This window comes from Scophthalmus maximus, chromosome 7 (genome assembly GCF_022379125.1).
Source record: "Scophthalmus maximus strain ysfricsl-2021 chromosome 7, ASM2237912v1, whole genome shotgun sequence".
In the NCBI taxonomy this organism is placed as follows: Eukaryota; Metazoa; Chordata; class Actinopteri; order Pleuronectiformes; family Scophthalmidae; genus Scophthalmus; species Scophthalmus maximus.
In genome coordinates this window covers 27,028,954-27,042,861 of record NC_061521.1, presented here as the reverse complement: position 1 = coordinate 27,042,861, position 13,908 = coordinate 27,028,954, and the positions used below count along the sequence as shown (strand labels likewise).

The 13,908-nt window shown below is 42.9% G+C and overlaps 1 protein-coding gene across 2 annotated transcripts in view; it reads right to left on the bottom strand.

Moving 5' to 3' along the window:
- Positions 1-843: 843 nt before the first annotated feature.
- LOC118315799 (sodium channel protein type 4 subunit alpha B-like) overlaps positions 844-13,908 on the bottom strand; it is a 29,967-nt gene continuing 16,902 nt past the window's right edge. For both annotated transcript variants that reach the window (XM_035643385.2, XM_035643386.2), the window contains exons 20-31: positions 13,593-13,732; positions 11,604-11,777; positions 11,248-11,370; positions 9,829-10,113; positions 9,264-9,317; positions 8,886-9,023; positions 7,965-8,066; positions 3,639-3,909; positions 2,694-3,306; positions 2,472-2,616; positions 2,255-2,332; positions 844-1,737 (exon numbers count right to left, since the gene is read on the bottom strand). In XM_035643385.2, coding sequence (XP_035499278.1) covers positions 1,585-1,737; positions 2,255-2,332; positions 2,472-2,616; positions 2,694-3,306; positions 3,639-3,909; positions 7,965-8,066; positions 8,886-9,023; positions 9,264-9,317; positions 9,829-10,113; positions 11,248-11,370; positions 11,604-11,777; positions 13,593-13,732 — 2,276 coding nt within the window. In that variant the 3' untranslated portion in view covers positions 844-1,584. The remainder of the gene's footprint in view (positions 1,738-2,254; positions 2,333-2,471; positions 2,617-2,693; positions 3,307-3,638; positions 3,910-7,964; positions 8,067-8,885; positions 9,024-9,263; positions 9,318-9,828; positions 10,114-11,247; positions 11,371-11,603; positions 11,778-13,592; positions 13,733-13,908) is intronic.

The following is a 13,908-nucleotide window of genomic DNA, read 5'->3' as shown; positions in this document are numbered from 1 at the left end:
GTTAATCAAGATGAATTTATTTGTGCTTCACTGAAATACAAAGAAAAACAATAAAATATAAGACTTTATTGACTAAGCACAGTGGTGAGGGTTAAATATCTGAAGGAGAAATAAATGTATTAATGTGAAACATTTTGATAATACAGTGTTTGTTGTAATAATAACAATAATAATTATGAGCTCCAGTTTGAGTCACAACAGAACGTTTAAAGACTCAAAGTCCTCGTGGTTCGTCTGATACATGCTCGTTGTAACCTGGGACCCAGATGAATTCTGGGAGCTCATTTAAATTTGCTCTGCCAGAACACGTCTGGATCTCTTCCGTTGGGAAGTGATTGCCGGTCCAGTCACAACCAACTATCTGATAATGGGCGGGGCTTATACCACAACGGATGGAAGCGACTTTTGTAAACATAAAAGTACCTGATATTTTAAAATTTCGCCCACAAAAAAGACAACACTGGTTCAGAGACATTGTGGAATCATCATCACATGACTTCCCAGACATCACAGACATCACATCTTCTCCTCTCTGCTCTGGTCTGTTGACATGTTCAAGTCGCTCAACAGATGTCACATGATTCGTCTGCGTCCGTTGGTAACTGTGAAATGATCTGAGAGGTCCCAGACTGATGCGTACTTGAGTATTATTATATGTTCATTGTGATTGTTACATGAATCTATGTCAAACAACATCACAACCCGCTAGTTACAACAAAGTTTGGAGAATGAGGACTACTGTGAGAAACATACGCCTAGATTAGGGTTACATATTGTAATAAACATATTGGACATATTTGTTAAATTGTTCAATTGTTATGAGCTTTAAGTTATATATGTCTGATCTTTTAGTCAGTCTGATAAGAAACAAACTTAATATGTTTATATGTCCGAGTTGCACCAAACGAGATTCAGTGAGATCTGATGAGTCCCAGGTTTATTTTTCATGCTGGATCTTTGACCTGTTTGACTTTAGCCACGTTAGCATGTTTTTATCCAGGTAAAGTCAGTCACCTCTTTTGTCCAGACTGAAGCATCTCAACAACTTAGGGAAAATGTGTTATGGATGAACTGTAATAACATCTGAAGAGAATGATATTCCCATCAGCCTCAACTCTTCTTAGCTCCTGTTTGAATGCCACTACATGAAACTAAGATTGTGAACATGGTAAAATTCATACCTGCAAAACATTAGCACGTTAGCATTGTGACTGTTCACATGTTAGCAATGTGTTAGCCGAATACCTGGTATGTCAGTTTGTGAATATTGTCACATCAAAGTTGCTCTGAGTTAAAAGAAACACTGTGGATCAGGTGACTCCTGAGCCACAGCCACCCTCAGTTAGTTAGTAAGTGTTATTGGATTATTTATCTGGATTATTGTTTAATATCAAAGACTGATGTCTGTCAGATGATGAAAAACTGAACACGAAGACTGTGATAAAACATCAGAAGAAGAGCATCAGAGTCAGTATCTACAAAACCGGACAAAAGTGAGGCATTACATCATCAGACGACAAACTGCCTCAACTTCTCATCTGGCAGGAAGTCAAGGTTGTGGAGTGGAGGAAGGAGGGAGGAGCCTTAAACACCTGCAGCAACACCGGCAGGCTCGGCCATCGGCTGCTCAGGATCTCTGTCCTGCAGGAGGTGCTTCCTGTACGCTTTCTGAATCACTGTCGCCGCAACCTCCTCCTGTTTCCTCTTCACGGTGCTGCTGATTGGTTCGTACGACAACTGCAGGAAACAGTAATCAGCTGAATATAAAGACTGGAGTCGTCTGCGTAAAGTGAGACTCAGTGAATTGGTTGTTGAAGTTTCAGCTTCACTAAATCACACAAAACTCTCATTCTATTCTCGTCCTGTTGGATCTTAGAGCTGCATCTGACACATCGATCACAAGATTCTGTTACAGAGACTCGAACATGTGGATTAAAGAAACAGCACTAGAATGGTTTATGTCAGATAGATTTGTTAATGTTAACAACAAATTTTCCACTCATACAAAAGTGAATCATGGAGTTCCAAAAGGTTCTGTGCTGGGACAAATACTTTTCACTTTATGTATTCGTCCTTTAGGCAATGTTATAAGAAAACGTTACATTTCACTCTTTGTGTTTTCTTTCTCCACTAGTGCTGGAATCTGACAGAACTGCAGGATCTTAATCGGTCATTATTATGAATATCTGTTCGGTAGAGATTAAAGCTACAGCTGTACAGAACAGAACATAGAATAGAATAGAATGGTGTAAACCTTGGACAAGTTGTTGGTCATGAACTTCTCCTCCATTTTGGCTTTGAGAGTGTCCATCTGTCCTGAATCACCGAACACCTGCACACATACAACATATGATGACAAAACATGAAAAAGTAATAATAATAACAACAATAATGACATAATATCATTGAGAGAAACTCAACAGTTCACTCAATGAGCAGACACTTGGTACCAGTGGACAGGAAAACGTTACCTGTGCAGTGAGAGCCAGCAGGATGTCCACACAGTGAATCTTGTCTCCAGGAAGCAGAGGCAGATCCATGTGGATCAGCTTGATGCTGTTTGGTTTGGGAATCCTCAGAGGATCCTCCAGAGAGTCGCAGAAGTCTGACAGCTGACTGTGGGACACGAGATGTTAGAGAAGAGCTGAGTCTGATCTGCTCATGATGACCACTGATCTCTTCATGGGGCTCACCTGTACTGTATCACCTGTGAGGCGTCAGCATCAAACTTCCTCCAGGTTTTATAAAACATCTGCAAGTCGTCGTCACTCGGCTGCTCGGGCTCGTCCTCGTTGAAGGTCTCCAGGAAGACAGCAATGTACAGGAGGACGACCAGCAGGAGGGACAGGGTGATGTAGGAGGTGAAGAAGACGATGCCCACTGTCGGGTTGCCACAGTTCCCTTTGACACTCGATCCTGGGTTCTCCCCATCCGGGTCACAGTCAGGAGGCGTATTCAGGAAGGGAATCAGTAGACCGTCCCATCCGGCTGTCGTGGTGACCATCAACATGCAGATTATACTGTTCACAAACGTCTCGAAGTTCATCATGTCGTCAATCTGGGCTTCCCTCTTCACATGGGCAAAGCTAAACATGCCAAAGATGGAGTAGGTGAACATGAAGAGAAAGTGGAGGAGCAAAATGTTGAAGAGGGCAGGAAGTGACATCATAAAGGCCACAAGTAACTTCCGGAACCCCTGGAAACAGCGAACGAGAAGGATGATCCGACCAAAACGACCCAATCGGAGAAGAATGACGAAACTCGGTGAGACAAAATACTTTTCGATGAGGTCATTGAAGAAGAAACCTGGAAGAAAGAAAGAAAGAGAAAGTATTTCACAAATGACCTTGAAATATTACACCTAAACAATTCCTTCAACCAGAAACATTTCTATGTTTCTTTTTATCTTAAAAAGTCGAAGATTGAAGAAGAATGTCTCTAATCAACTGATGGAACTCTTGACGTATTACGGTCCTGTCTAAATCCCAAAGCATTATGGGAACTTTACCATCAAGTTTAAAAGAACAGTTGTCTCCATTTGCCAGAGGAGGAGCACAGTAGGCGATAATGACATCATAAAAGTGATTTCATGAACTGACGAGATGATGACATCACCATATGAAAAGTGGTCGACTCACCTACAATGGTTATGAAAATGGCCGTGAAGTCCAGAATGTTCAAGCAGTGGGAGAAGTAGTGCCGTCTGAGCGCGACGATCTTCAGGAGGAACTCAATGAAAAAGATGATGATGAAGATGAAGTTGATACAGTACAGAATGGCTTCTGTCTCGTGGCTCTGCTGGTCCGTCTCTACCATTTTGGTCACTATGTTCAGGCAGATCAACGCCCCAATGACCACCTCAAAAGAACGAGTGGTCACCAGGTCAAAGAGCCGAGCCTGGCACTGGTTCTGAGAGACAGGAGAGAAATTTTCCAGACATCAGGTCCAATGTTGTTGAAGGAAGTTGTGAGAAAAACCACAGCAGTGGAGATCACACTTCAGAAAATTACAAACTGAGCGTAAAAACCATGGCGGATCCTGGCGGATGTGTCACGTCGACATGGAACATTTGATAAAATGGAGTGCTGCGTTTATTAAGTTCACTTCTTTCTCTTTTTTAAAGTGCAACACTGTCTGTGTACTTAGAGTGTACTTACAGTGCACCAAATATGTATACAGTGTACTAACAATGTACACAATGTAAACAGTGTAATTACAGTCTACTTGCAAAAGCAATGTCGGATTCTATAGATTTCTCTGGACCCCTGCCCAACTTGAACAGTGATGACATGTATAGCCGCACATCATCACTAAACCTCTGGTTGTCGAGGTGGTGTCCAGATAACAATGTGGGCTTCATAGATAACTGGAGCACCTTTTGGAGAATTCCTGGTCTGATGCGGAGAGACGGCATTCATCCAACTTTGGATGGTGCAGCTCTCATTTGTAGGAACTTGACTCGGTTACCTAGACGGTCAAACCCGTGACATTTCAGAGTTGGGACCAGGAAGCAGAGTTGCAGTCTTACACGCTTCTCTGCGCTTCTATTACAGCAGTCGCCCCCACAAAGCCCAATAGAAACTATTTCTGCCCCAAGACAACTTCAACTATCTAAACCAAAGGTAAATAAAAGAGGTCACACAAATCTTATAAAGATCAAAACATGTATATGTTAGTTTAAGTGCAACACCTCCCTCTTATAATAATACTCATATTCCTCGGACCACAGGCCAAGGAGGAGGAGTAGCAGCAATCTTCCAATCAGACTTATTGCTCAACCCTCGACCTAAACATACTTTTGAAAGCTGAACTCTTAGCCTCCTTCACCCTAGTTGGAAATGTCAATAACCAGTTATTGTAGTCGTTCATCGACCACCAGGCCCTTACTCTGAATTTTAATCTGATCTTTTAGACTTTTTATCAGAGTTGGTGCTTAGCACAGATAAAGTTATTATAGTGGGTGACTTCAACGTTCATGTGGATGTTGCCAACGACAGTCTTAGTTCTGCCTTTAATTTGCTCATAGACTCAATTGGTTTTACTCAACATGTAAACAAAACCCCTCACTGTTTTAATCTCACCCGCGACGATCTAATAGTATTTCCTCAAAACCCTCTGTCCGATCACTACTTAGTTACATTTGAATTCTCGATTAATAACTTTACTGAATCTGGAAAAAAGTTCTATTACAGCAGGTGTCTATCAGAAAACTCTGTTAGTAAATTCAAAGAAACAGTTCCTTCGTTATTTACTCTACTGCCATGTGTCGATACAGTGCAGGATCGTTATCAAAACTTTACTCCCACACAAATTGATGATGTTGTTGATAGTGCAGCAGCCTCACTACGTTCCACACTTGACACTGTCGCCCCTCTGAAAAAGAAGACAGTCAAACAGAGGAGGATAGCTCCATGGTTTAATGCACAGACACGTGCTTTAAAACAGACGTCACGTAGGTTAGAAAGGAAGTGGCGTTTCAATAGTCTAGATGATTCTTGACTGGAAAAATAATTTAATTACATATAAGAAAGCCCTCCGAAATGCCAGAACCAACTATTATTCTTCACTAATAGAGGGAAATAAAAACAACCCCAGGTTCCTCTTCAGCACTGTAGCCAGGCTGACAGAGAGTAAAAGCTCTACTGAACAGACTATTCCTCCAACTCTAAGTAGCAATGATTTCTTGAACTTCTTTACAGATAAGATTATTACCATCAGAGAAAAAATTTACCAGCTTCTTCCCACTAATGGCACAGACACACGGTCCAGTACAGTAGCTTCTGAACCAATAGTATCGCCTAATTTACATTTAGAATGCTTCTCCCCTATATATCTGGCTGAGCTGACTTCACTTGTCACTTCATCCAAGTCATCAACCTGTCTTTTAGATCCTATTCCATCAAGGCTATTTAAGGATGTATTACCTTTAATTAATAATTCCATATTAGATTAGATCAATTTATCTTTATTGACAGGCTATGTACCAAAGGCCTTTAAGGTGGCAGTAGTTAAACCTCTGCTCAAAAAAACAACTCTAGACCCAGATACCTTAGCTAACTATAGACCCATATCAAACCTCCCCTTTATCTCTAAAATCCTTGAAAAAAGTGTTGCTAACCAGTTATGTGACTATTTACACAGGAATAGTCTGCTTGAAGACATTCAGTCAGGTTTTAGAAAACATCATAGTACAGAAACAGCACTACTGAAGGTTACCAACGACCGTCTCATGGCCTCAGACAGTGGATATGTTTCTATTCTCGTCCTTTTAGATCTTAGTGCTGCATTTGATACCATCGATCACAAAATTCTGTTACAGAGACTAGAACACATTGGGATTAAAGGAACAGCACTAGAATGGTTTAAGTCCTACTTATCTGATAGATTTCAGTTTGTTAACGTTAATAACAAATCTTCCATTCATACAAAAGTGAGTCATGGAGTTCCACAAGGTTCTGTACTGGGACCGATACTTTTCACTCTATATATGCTTCCTATAGGCAATATTATAAGAAAACACCAAATCAATTTCCATTGCTACGCTGGTGACACCCAGCTGTATTTATCTATAAAGCCAGATGAAACTAATCAGGTAGACAAACTTCAGGACGTCTTAAAGACATAAAGGCCTGGATGACTTATAATGTCTTACTTCTAAATTCAGAAAAAAACTGAGGTCATTGCACTCGGCCTTAAACACTTCAGAGAAACATTATCTGAGCATATAGTTACCTTGGATGGTCGAACCTTGGCATCAAGCTCTAATGTGAGAAACCTTGGAGTTACCTTTGACCAGGACATAAAACAAATCTCTAGGACAGCCTCCTTTCACCTGCGCAATATCAAGAACATTAGGAACTAGCAAAAGAGATCATATTTCTCCAGTGTTAGAATCTCTGCATTGGCTTCCTGTAAAATTCAGAATAGAATTCAAAAATCTGCTCCTAACCTACAAAGCCCTTAATAATCAAGCTCCATCATATCTTACAGAGCTCATAGTTTCATATTATCCCAATTGGTCACTTGCCTCTGTAAACTCAGGACTACTTGTAGTTCCAGAGTCTGTGAGAGTAGAATGGGAGGCAGAGCCTTCAGCCACCAGGCTCCTCTCCTCTGGAACCAGGAGGCAGACTCCCTCTCTACATTTAAAGTTAAACTTCAAACCTTCCTCTTTGATTAAGATTATAGTTCGAGCTGCTCAGGTGTTTAATAAAACCATTTCTTTATTAAGCTGCTATAGAAAATTGTGGTAATTATAAGTATCAGTCTGGTAGAGACTAAAATGGTGGTTGTACAACTGTCCTCTCTCTCTCTCTTCTCTCCTACTGTCTCTCCTCTCTTCACCCTCTCTCTCCTCTCACCCTCTCTCCTCCCACCTCTCCTCTCTTCCCCCTCTCTCTCCTCACCCCAACCAGTCGAGACAAAATTGCAATATTGACCTCACTATGTAAAGAGCCTTGAGACAATGTTTGTTGTGATTTGGCAAAATACAAATAAAATTGAATTGAATTGAATTGAATTACAGTGTAGTGTATGAATCTTTTACCTTTTAGTTGCTGATGACCATGTGATTTGAGATGATGACACACCTGTTTGGTCACCTGACTGTGATCAATTTCAATTCAATTCAATCTAATTTGTATAGCCCCATATCACAACATACATTATCACAACAGACCTGGATCGGGTTCACTGGTTTCTGTTATATACCTGGATCTGGTCTACCCAGGTTTCTGAGTCAAGGTCTGAGCACAAGGATTCTTGATGAAACCTGGATGCTCGTGCTCATGTCAACACCCTGAGGGACTGTTGTGGTCACACAGCTGAGGACTCAACAGACGATCAGCTGATGCAGAACCAGCGATGAATCACTCTGAGACTCTCGGATCACTGATTTCCTTTGAGATCCCTGAAGGACGTCACTGATCTCAACACAGTTGGACACAGGATGTCAGTGAACACACCTGAGGTCGTGGGACACGTTTCTGAGGTTTGTTGAACAGTTTCTTCATGGACCTGGAGAAGTTCTGCTGCTCGTCCGTCATGAAAACACGTTTCCCTCCAAAGTAAAAGAAGAATAACAAAGACAAGAAGAAAGAAGAAAGTAAACTGACAACATTCAACAGCAACACTGACTGTGGATCGTCCTCTTCCTGTTTGAGGAAGCAGGTTTTGCTAAAACTCGGAGTATTTTAACCCTGAAGAGAGGGAAACTCTGGGGTTTCCGTTCCAGAAAGCGAGTGAACTTAGACTCTAGGTCAGTTCCCATTGTAACTGACGCTGTGAACCCAACCTGCTCGCTGGCAGGTTTTCTTGAAAAAAACTCAGTTTCTCCTTAACTCCTCCCTTTTCGTGAACCTGATCTGTGTCATTCCTCGTCAACCCTATCGATATGGAAGCACAATGAATTCAGTGGCCTCACGTCAGAGAGGATGTTCAGAGCCGATGCTTTCATTCCCCGACGACTGCTTAGTAGAACTTTACCGTTTTTATATTTGTCGGGCACACAAGTGACTCCGTTTGAAAACAATCAGAGTTGATCTAACTAACTCAGAACTGATGTTCTAAAACTCTGATTTTCCATCTGAGTAGATCAAGTCAGAGTTCAGGTTTAAGTTCAAAGTTTTTTAAACCTGCTTCCTGGAACAGGCCCCAGGTCCAGTGGAGTCGAGTTTATCTCCAATATTCAGCGGGAAACTGTTCAAATATGAAGAATTGAGAACAGAGTTTGGTGTATTTGCAGACTAGCAGTTACAAAGTGATGCTTTAAATATCTTCAGCACATGTTCCGTATATTAAAATCGAATCACAAGTCGTGAATCCACACTGAATATGGATGAGCTGTTGTCATGGTAATATTCCAACTGTGTGTCTGTGATACGTATCTTGTGTCTCAGCTGGTGCAGCGTGTTGATGAAGACTCTGATGAAGAGGTTGAAGGTGAAGAAGCAGCCGATGATGATGAAACAGACGAAGTACAGGTAAATGTAGATGTTGGACTCATACACCGGCTGAGACTCCACCTACACACACACACACACCCACACACATGCACACACACACACACACACACACACACCCACACACACACACACAATTGTGTCTTGATAACTTGACATGACATCAATGACCTTAACTTCCTGGAGACTTTCTCTCATCTTCACCATAACTACAACTTTTGAAAACCTTAAAATATGACTAAAGTCATAAGGAAGAGACAAGTCCCAACACACACACACACACACACACACACACACACACACCTCACTGGAGTCCACTGCTGAGTACATTATGTCCATCCAGCCATGAAATGTCGCCTGAGAGAGAAACAACAGAATTTATAATTAAACAATGAAATAATTTATTTTCTAATATAAAATCCCATTTAAACTGTAAATTAGGTTTGATATCAAACATCAGTTATAAATAAAACATAGTTTTTATGGTCACAGTAAACATGCATTGATGAACACAAACAAATATGAATATGTTGATAAACAGCTAGAGCAGGTTGAACAACGTTGTGTGGATATAAACATTATTCTGTCTGATTTCATACTGACTCAGACTTTGAGTCTGTTCAACCATCAAATTCTTTTCCCTGTCATCTGAGAAAAAACATTTCATATTTCATAGGTGGAAACAACAGAGAGGAGCGAGGTCTTCAGAGATCAGAGGTCGGCCCTTTGTCACCTCGCGGCGCTCCACGTTAACATGAAGATTTAATGCAGATTGATGAAGTCAAACAGGTTTGATGGAGAAGAGATCAGAGGTCAGTGTGAGAGAGTGTGTGTGTGTGTGTGTGTGTGTGTGTGTGTTCAGACTCACCACTTGCAGCAGTGACAGGTAACCTGCTGCCACGTTGTCATAGTGTACCTTCATCTTCTTCCAGCGGACATCAGTGAAGTTTTCCTGCATCAGAAACAAACACTCGCTCTTGTTGTTCACCTGCTCAGGTAAGAAAAATTCTTCTGATGTCTCATTGAAACAGTACGAGAACTTTCCCGCGAACAGATTCACTCCAACGACGCTGAAGAGAAACCAGACGAACACGGACACCAGCAGCACGTCGAACATGGACGGGACGCTTGCTGCCAGGGCCTTCAGCACCACCTGCAGACAGACGGGTAGAGAGTGAACCTGACTGAACCTGAACCTGAACCTGAACCTGAACCCGACTCGTCCTGAACCTCAACCTGACTGAACCTGACTGAACCTGAACCTGACTAAACCTGACTGAACCTAAACCTGAACCCAAACCAGACTCGTTCTGAACCCGAACCCGACTCATTCTGAACCTGAACCTGACTGAACCTGACTGAACCTGAACCTGAAGCCAAACCCGACTCGTTCAGAAACTAAACCTGAACCTGAACCTGAACCTGAACCTGACTCGTCCTGAACCGGAACCCAAACCCGACTCATTCTGAAACTGAACCTGAACCTGAACCTGAACCTGAACTTGACTCATCCTGAACCTGAACCCAAACCCGACTCGTTCTGAACCTGAACCTGAACCTGACTGAACCTGAATCTGAACCCAAACCTGACTCGTCCTGAACCTGAACCCAAACCCGACTCGTTCTGAACCTTAACCTGAACCTGACTGAACCTGAATCTGAACCCAAACCTGACTCGTCCTGAACCTGAACGAACCTGAACCTGAACCCAAACCCAACTCTTTCTGAACCTCAACCTGACTCAACCTCAACCTGACTAAACATGACTGAACCTGGACCTGAACCTGAACCCGAACCTGAACCCGACTCGTTTTGAACCTGAACCTGAACGAACCTGACTGAACCTGACTGAACCTGATCCTGAACCCGACTCATTCTGAACCTGAACGAACCTGAACCTGAACCCAAACCCAACTCGTCCTGAACCTCAACCTGACTGAACCTGAACCTGACTAAATCTGACTGAACCTGACTAAACCTGGACCTGAACCTGAACCCGACTCGTTTTGAACCTGAACCTGAACCTGAACGAACCTGACTCGTTCTAAACCTGAACCTGACTGAACCTGACTGAACCTGAACCCAAACCTGACTGAACCTGAACCCAAACCCAACTCATTCTGAACCTGAACCTGACTGAGCCTGAGCCTGAACCTGAACCTGAACCTGAACCTGAACCTGAACCTGAGCCCGAACCTGAACCTGAACCTGAACCCGACTCGTTCTGAACCTGAACCTGACTGTGGTTAAACTGCCCGTCTTTAACCTTCTGTCTCCAAAGTCTCACCCTCAGGCCCTGAAAGCGAGACAGTGCCCTCAGGGGCCTCAGAGCTCTCAGCGTCCTCAGAGACAGGCCTGCTCCCAGTTCAGAGTATCCCAGCATGCCTTGGGTCAGTGACATCAGAGATACCTAGAAGACACAGGACACCTGGTGATGACATCACACGAACTTTCCTCAGGAATGTTTCAAAGGTTCCTGGTTCCTCCAGTCTGGATTCAGCAGGTTAACCTTAACTCTACCAGCGGTCCTGTTGCTATGGTTACCTGGTGGTTAATGCGGGATTCTCTGTGATACTAAAACATGTAGGCTGCTTCCTGCTACACTGATTAATATATTACCAATAATTTTGATCACGTTCTTACGGCCAAGATGAGGAAGTCAAGCCAGCACCCGGCGCTAGTGAAGTACTTCTTGAATCCACAGGCGATCCACTTGAGAAGCATCTCCAGCAGGAACAGGAGGGTGAACACCTGGTCTGCTTTGTCCAGAACCATTGATATGACCGGATGCTGCTGCAGGTGGATGTCTTCAAACACCTGTACACATACACACTCGAGTTACAGCCCAACCAGGTGAGAGGATCGATACATCAGGACCGATTATATCTGACACACGTAATCATGTCCAAACCAAACTAACGAACCGCAAACACCTCTGACCTGCTGGACTCTTGCGTTCTCCTGTTCTTCCACATCCAACAGATTTTCCTTTTCTTCCACATCCCTCAAGTTCTATTCTTCTTCCACATCCCATAGGTTCTCATGTTCTTCCACATCCCTCAAGTTCTATTCTTCTTCCACATCCCATAGGTTCTCATGTTCTTCCACATCCCACAAGTTCTACTCTTCTACTACACCCCACAAGTTCTTCTCTTCTACCACATCCCAAAGGTTCTTCTGTTCTTTCACATCACTCAAGTTCTACTCTTCTACCACATCCCACAGGTTCTCCTGTTCTACCACATCCCACAAGTTCTACTCTTCTTCCACATCCCACAGGTTCTCATGTTCTACCACATCCCACAAGTTCTTCTCTTCTACCACATCCCAAAGGTTCTTCTGTTCTTTCACATCACTCAAGTTCTACTCTTCTACCACATCCCACAGGTTCTCCTGTTCTTCCACATCCCACAAGTTATACTCTTCTTCCACATCCCACAGGTTCTCATGTTCTACCACATCCCACAAGTTCTACTCTTCTACTGCATCCCATAAGTTATCCTGTTCTACCATATCCCACAGGTTCTCCTGTTCTACCACATCCAACAAGTTCTTCTCTTCTACCACATCCCAAAGGTTCTTCTGTTCTTTCACATCACTCAAGTTCTACTCTTCTACCACATCCCACAGGTTCTCCTGTTCTACCACATCCCACAAGTTCTACTCTTCTTCCACATCCCACAGGTTCTCATGTTCTACCACATCCCACAAGTTCTACTCTTCTACTGCATCCCATAAGTTATCCTGTTCTACCATATCCCACAAGTTCTCCTGTTCTACCACATCCCACACGTTCTGCTGTTCTTCTGCATTCCATATGTTCTCCTGTTCTTCCACATCCCACAAGTTCTACTCTTCTTCCACATCCCAAAGGTTCTCCTCTTCTTCCACATCCCAAAGGTTCTCCTGTTCTTCCACATCACTCAAGTTCTACTCTTCTACCACATCCCACAAGTTCGACTCTTCTACCACATCCCACAGGTTCTCATGTTCTACCACATCCCTCAATTTCTATTCTTCTTCCACATCCCAAAGGTTCTCCTGTTCTTCCACATCACTCAAGTTCTACTCTTCTACCACATCCCACAAGTTCCACTCTTCTACCACATCCCACAGGTTCTCATGTTCTACCACATCCCTCATGTTCTATTCTTCTTCCACATCCCAAAGGTTCTCCTGTTCTTCCACATCCCACAGGTTCCCCAGTTCTTCCACATCCCACAGGTTCTCCAGTTCTTCCACATCCCACAGGTTCTCCAGTTCTTCCACATCACAGGTTCTCCTGTGATTATATCAGCAGGTGTACAGGAATTCCTAACAAAGTGCTTGGTGAAGGTTATTCCACTCTGTTGTTTATCTTGTTTAAATTGCTTTGCAAAGCATTTAAAACTTTATATTATTATAAAAACAATATCATTTTAAATAGTGTATTATATTAAAATCAAAGGATTGAAATTGAACCCATGTCAGTACCAACATGACACCAGGTAACTTTACCCAGAACCCACAGAATCCACAGACCTGACTGTTGGTGTTGGGTCGACCCAGTCACTTCTCTAGTGAACGTGTGAATATTAGAGTTTACAAATTCATCTTGATGTTTCCTGGTATAAAGTGAAGATGTTTGTTTACCAGAGCTGCGCTGCTCAGGACGATGATGAAGATGATGAACGCCTTAAAGAGTTTGTGTTGTACGATGGAGAAACAGGCTCTTCTGAAGTTAGACAAGACCCTCCCTTTGGTCTGGGACGCGTCCACATCCAGGAACGAACCTGAAACACACAGACGGATCAGTGTGTGTGTGTGTGTGTGTGTGTGTGTGTGTACACATTCAGCCAGCACTGCTATTCACCGCAATTTCTTTCTGTCACATTCACACTTTCGGAGGAGCCAGAGGCCCAAGGACACATCGGCATGCAGAAGCTGGATTCGAACCATCAACCACCAG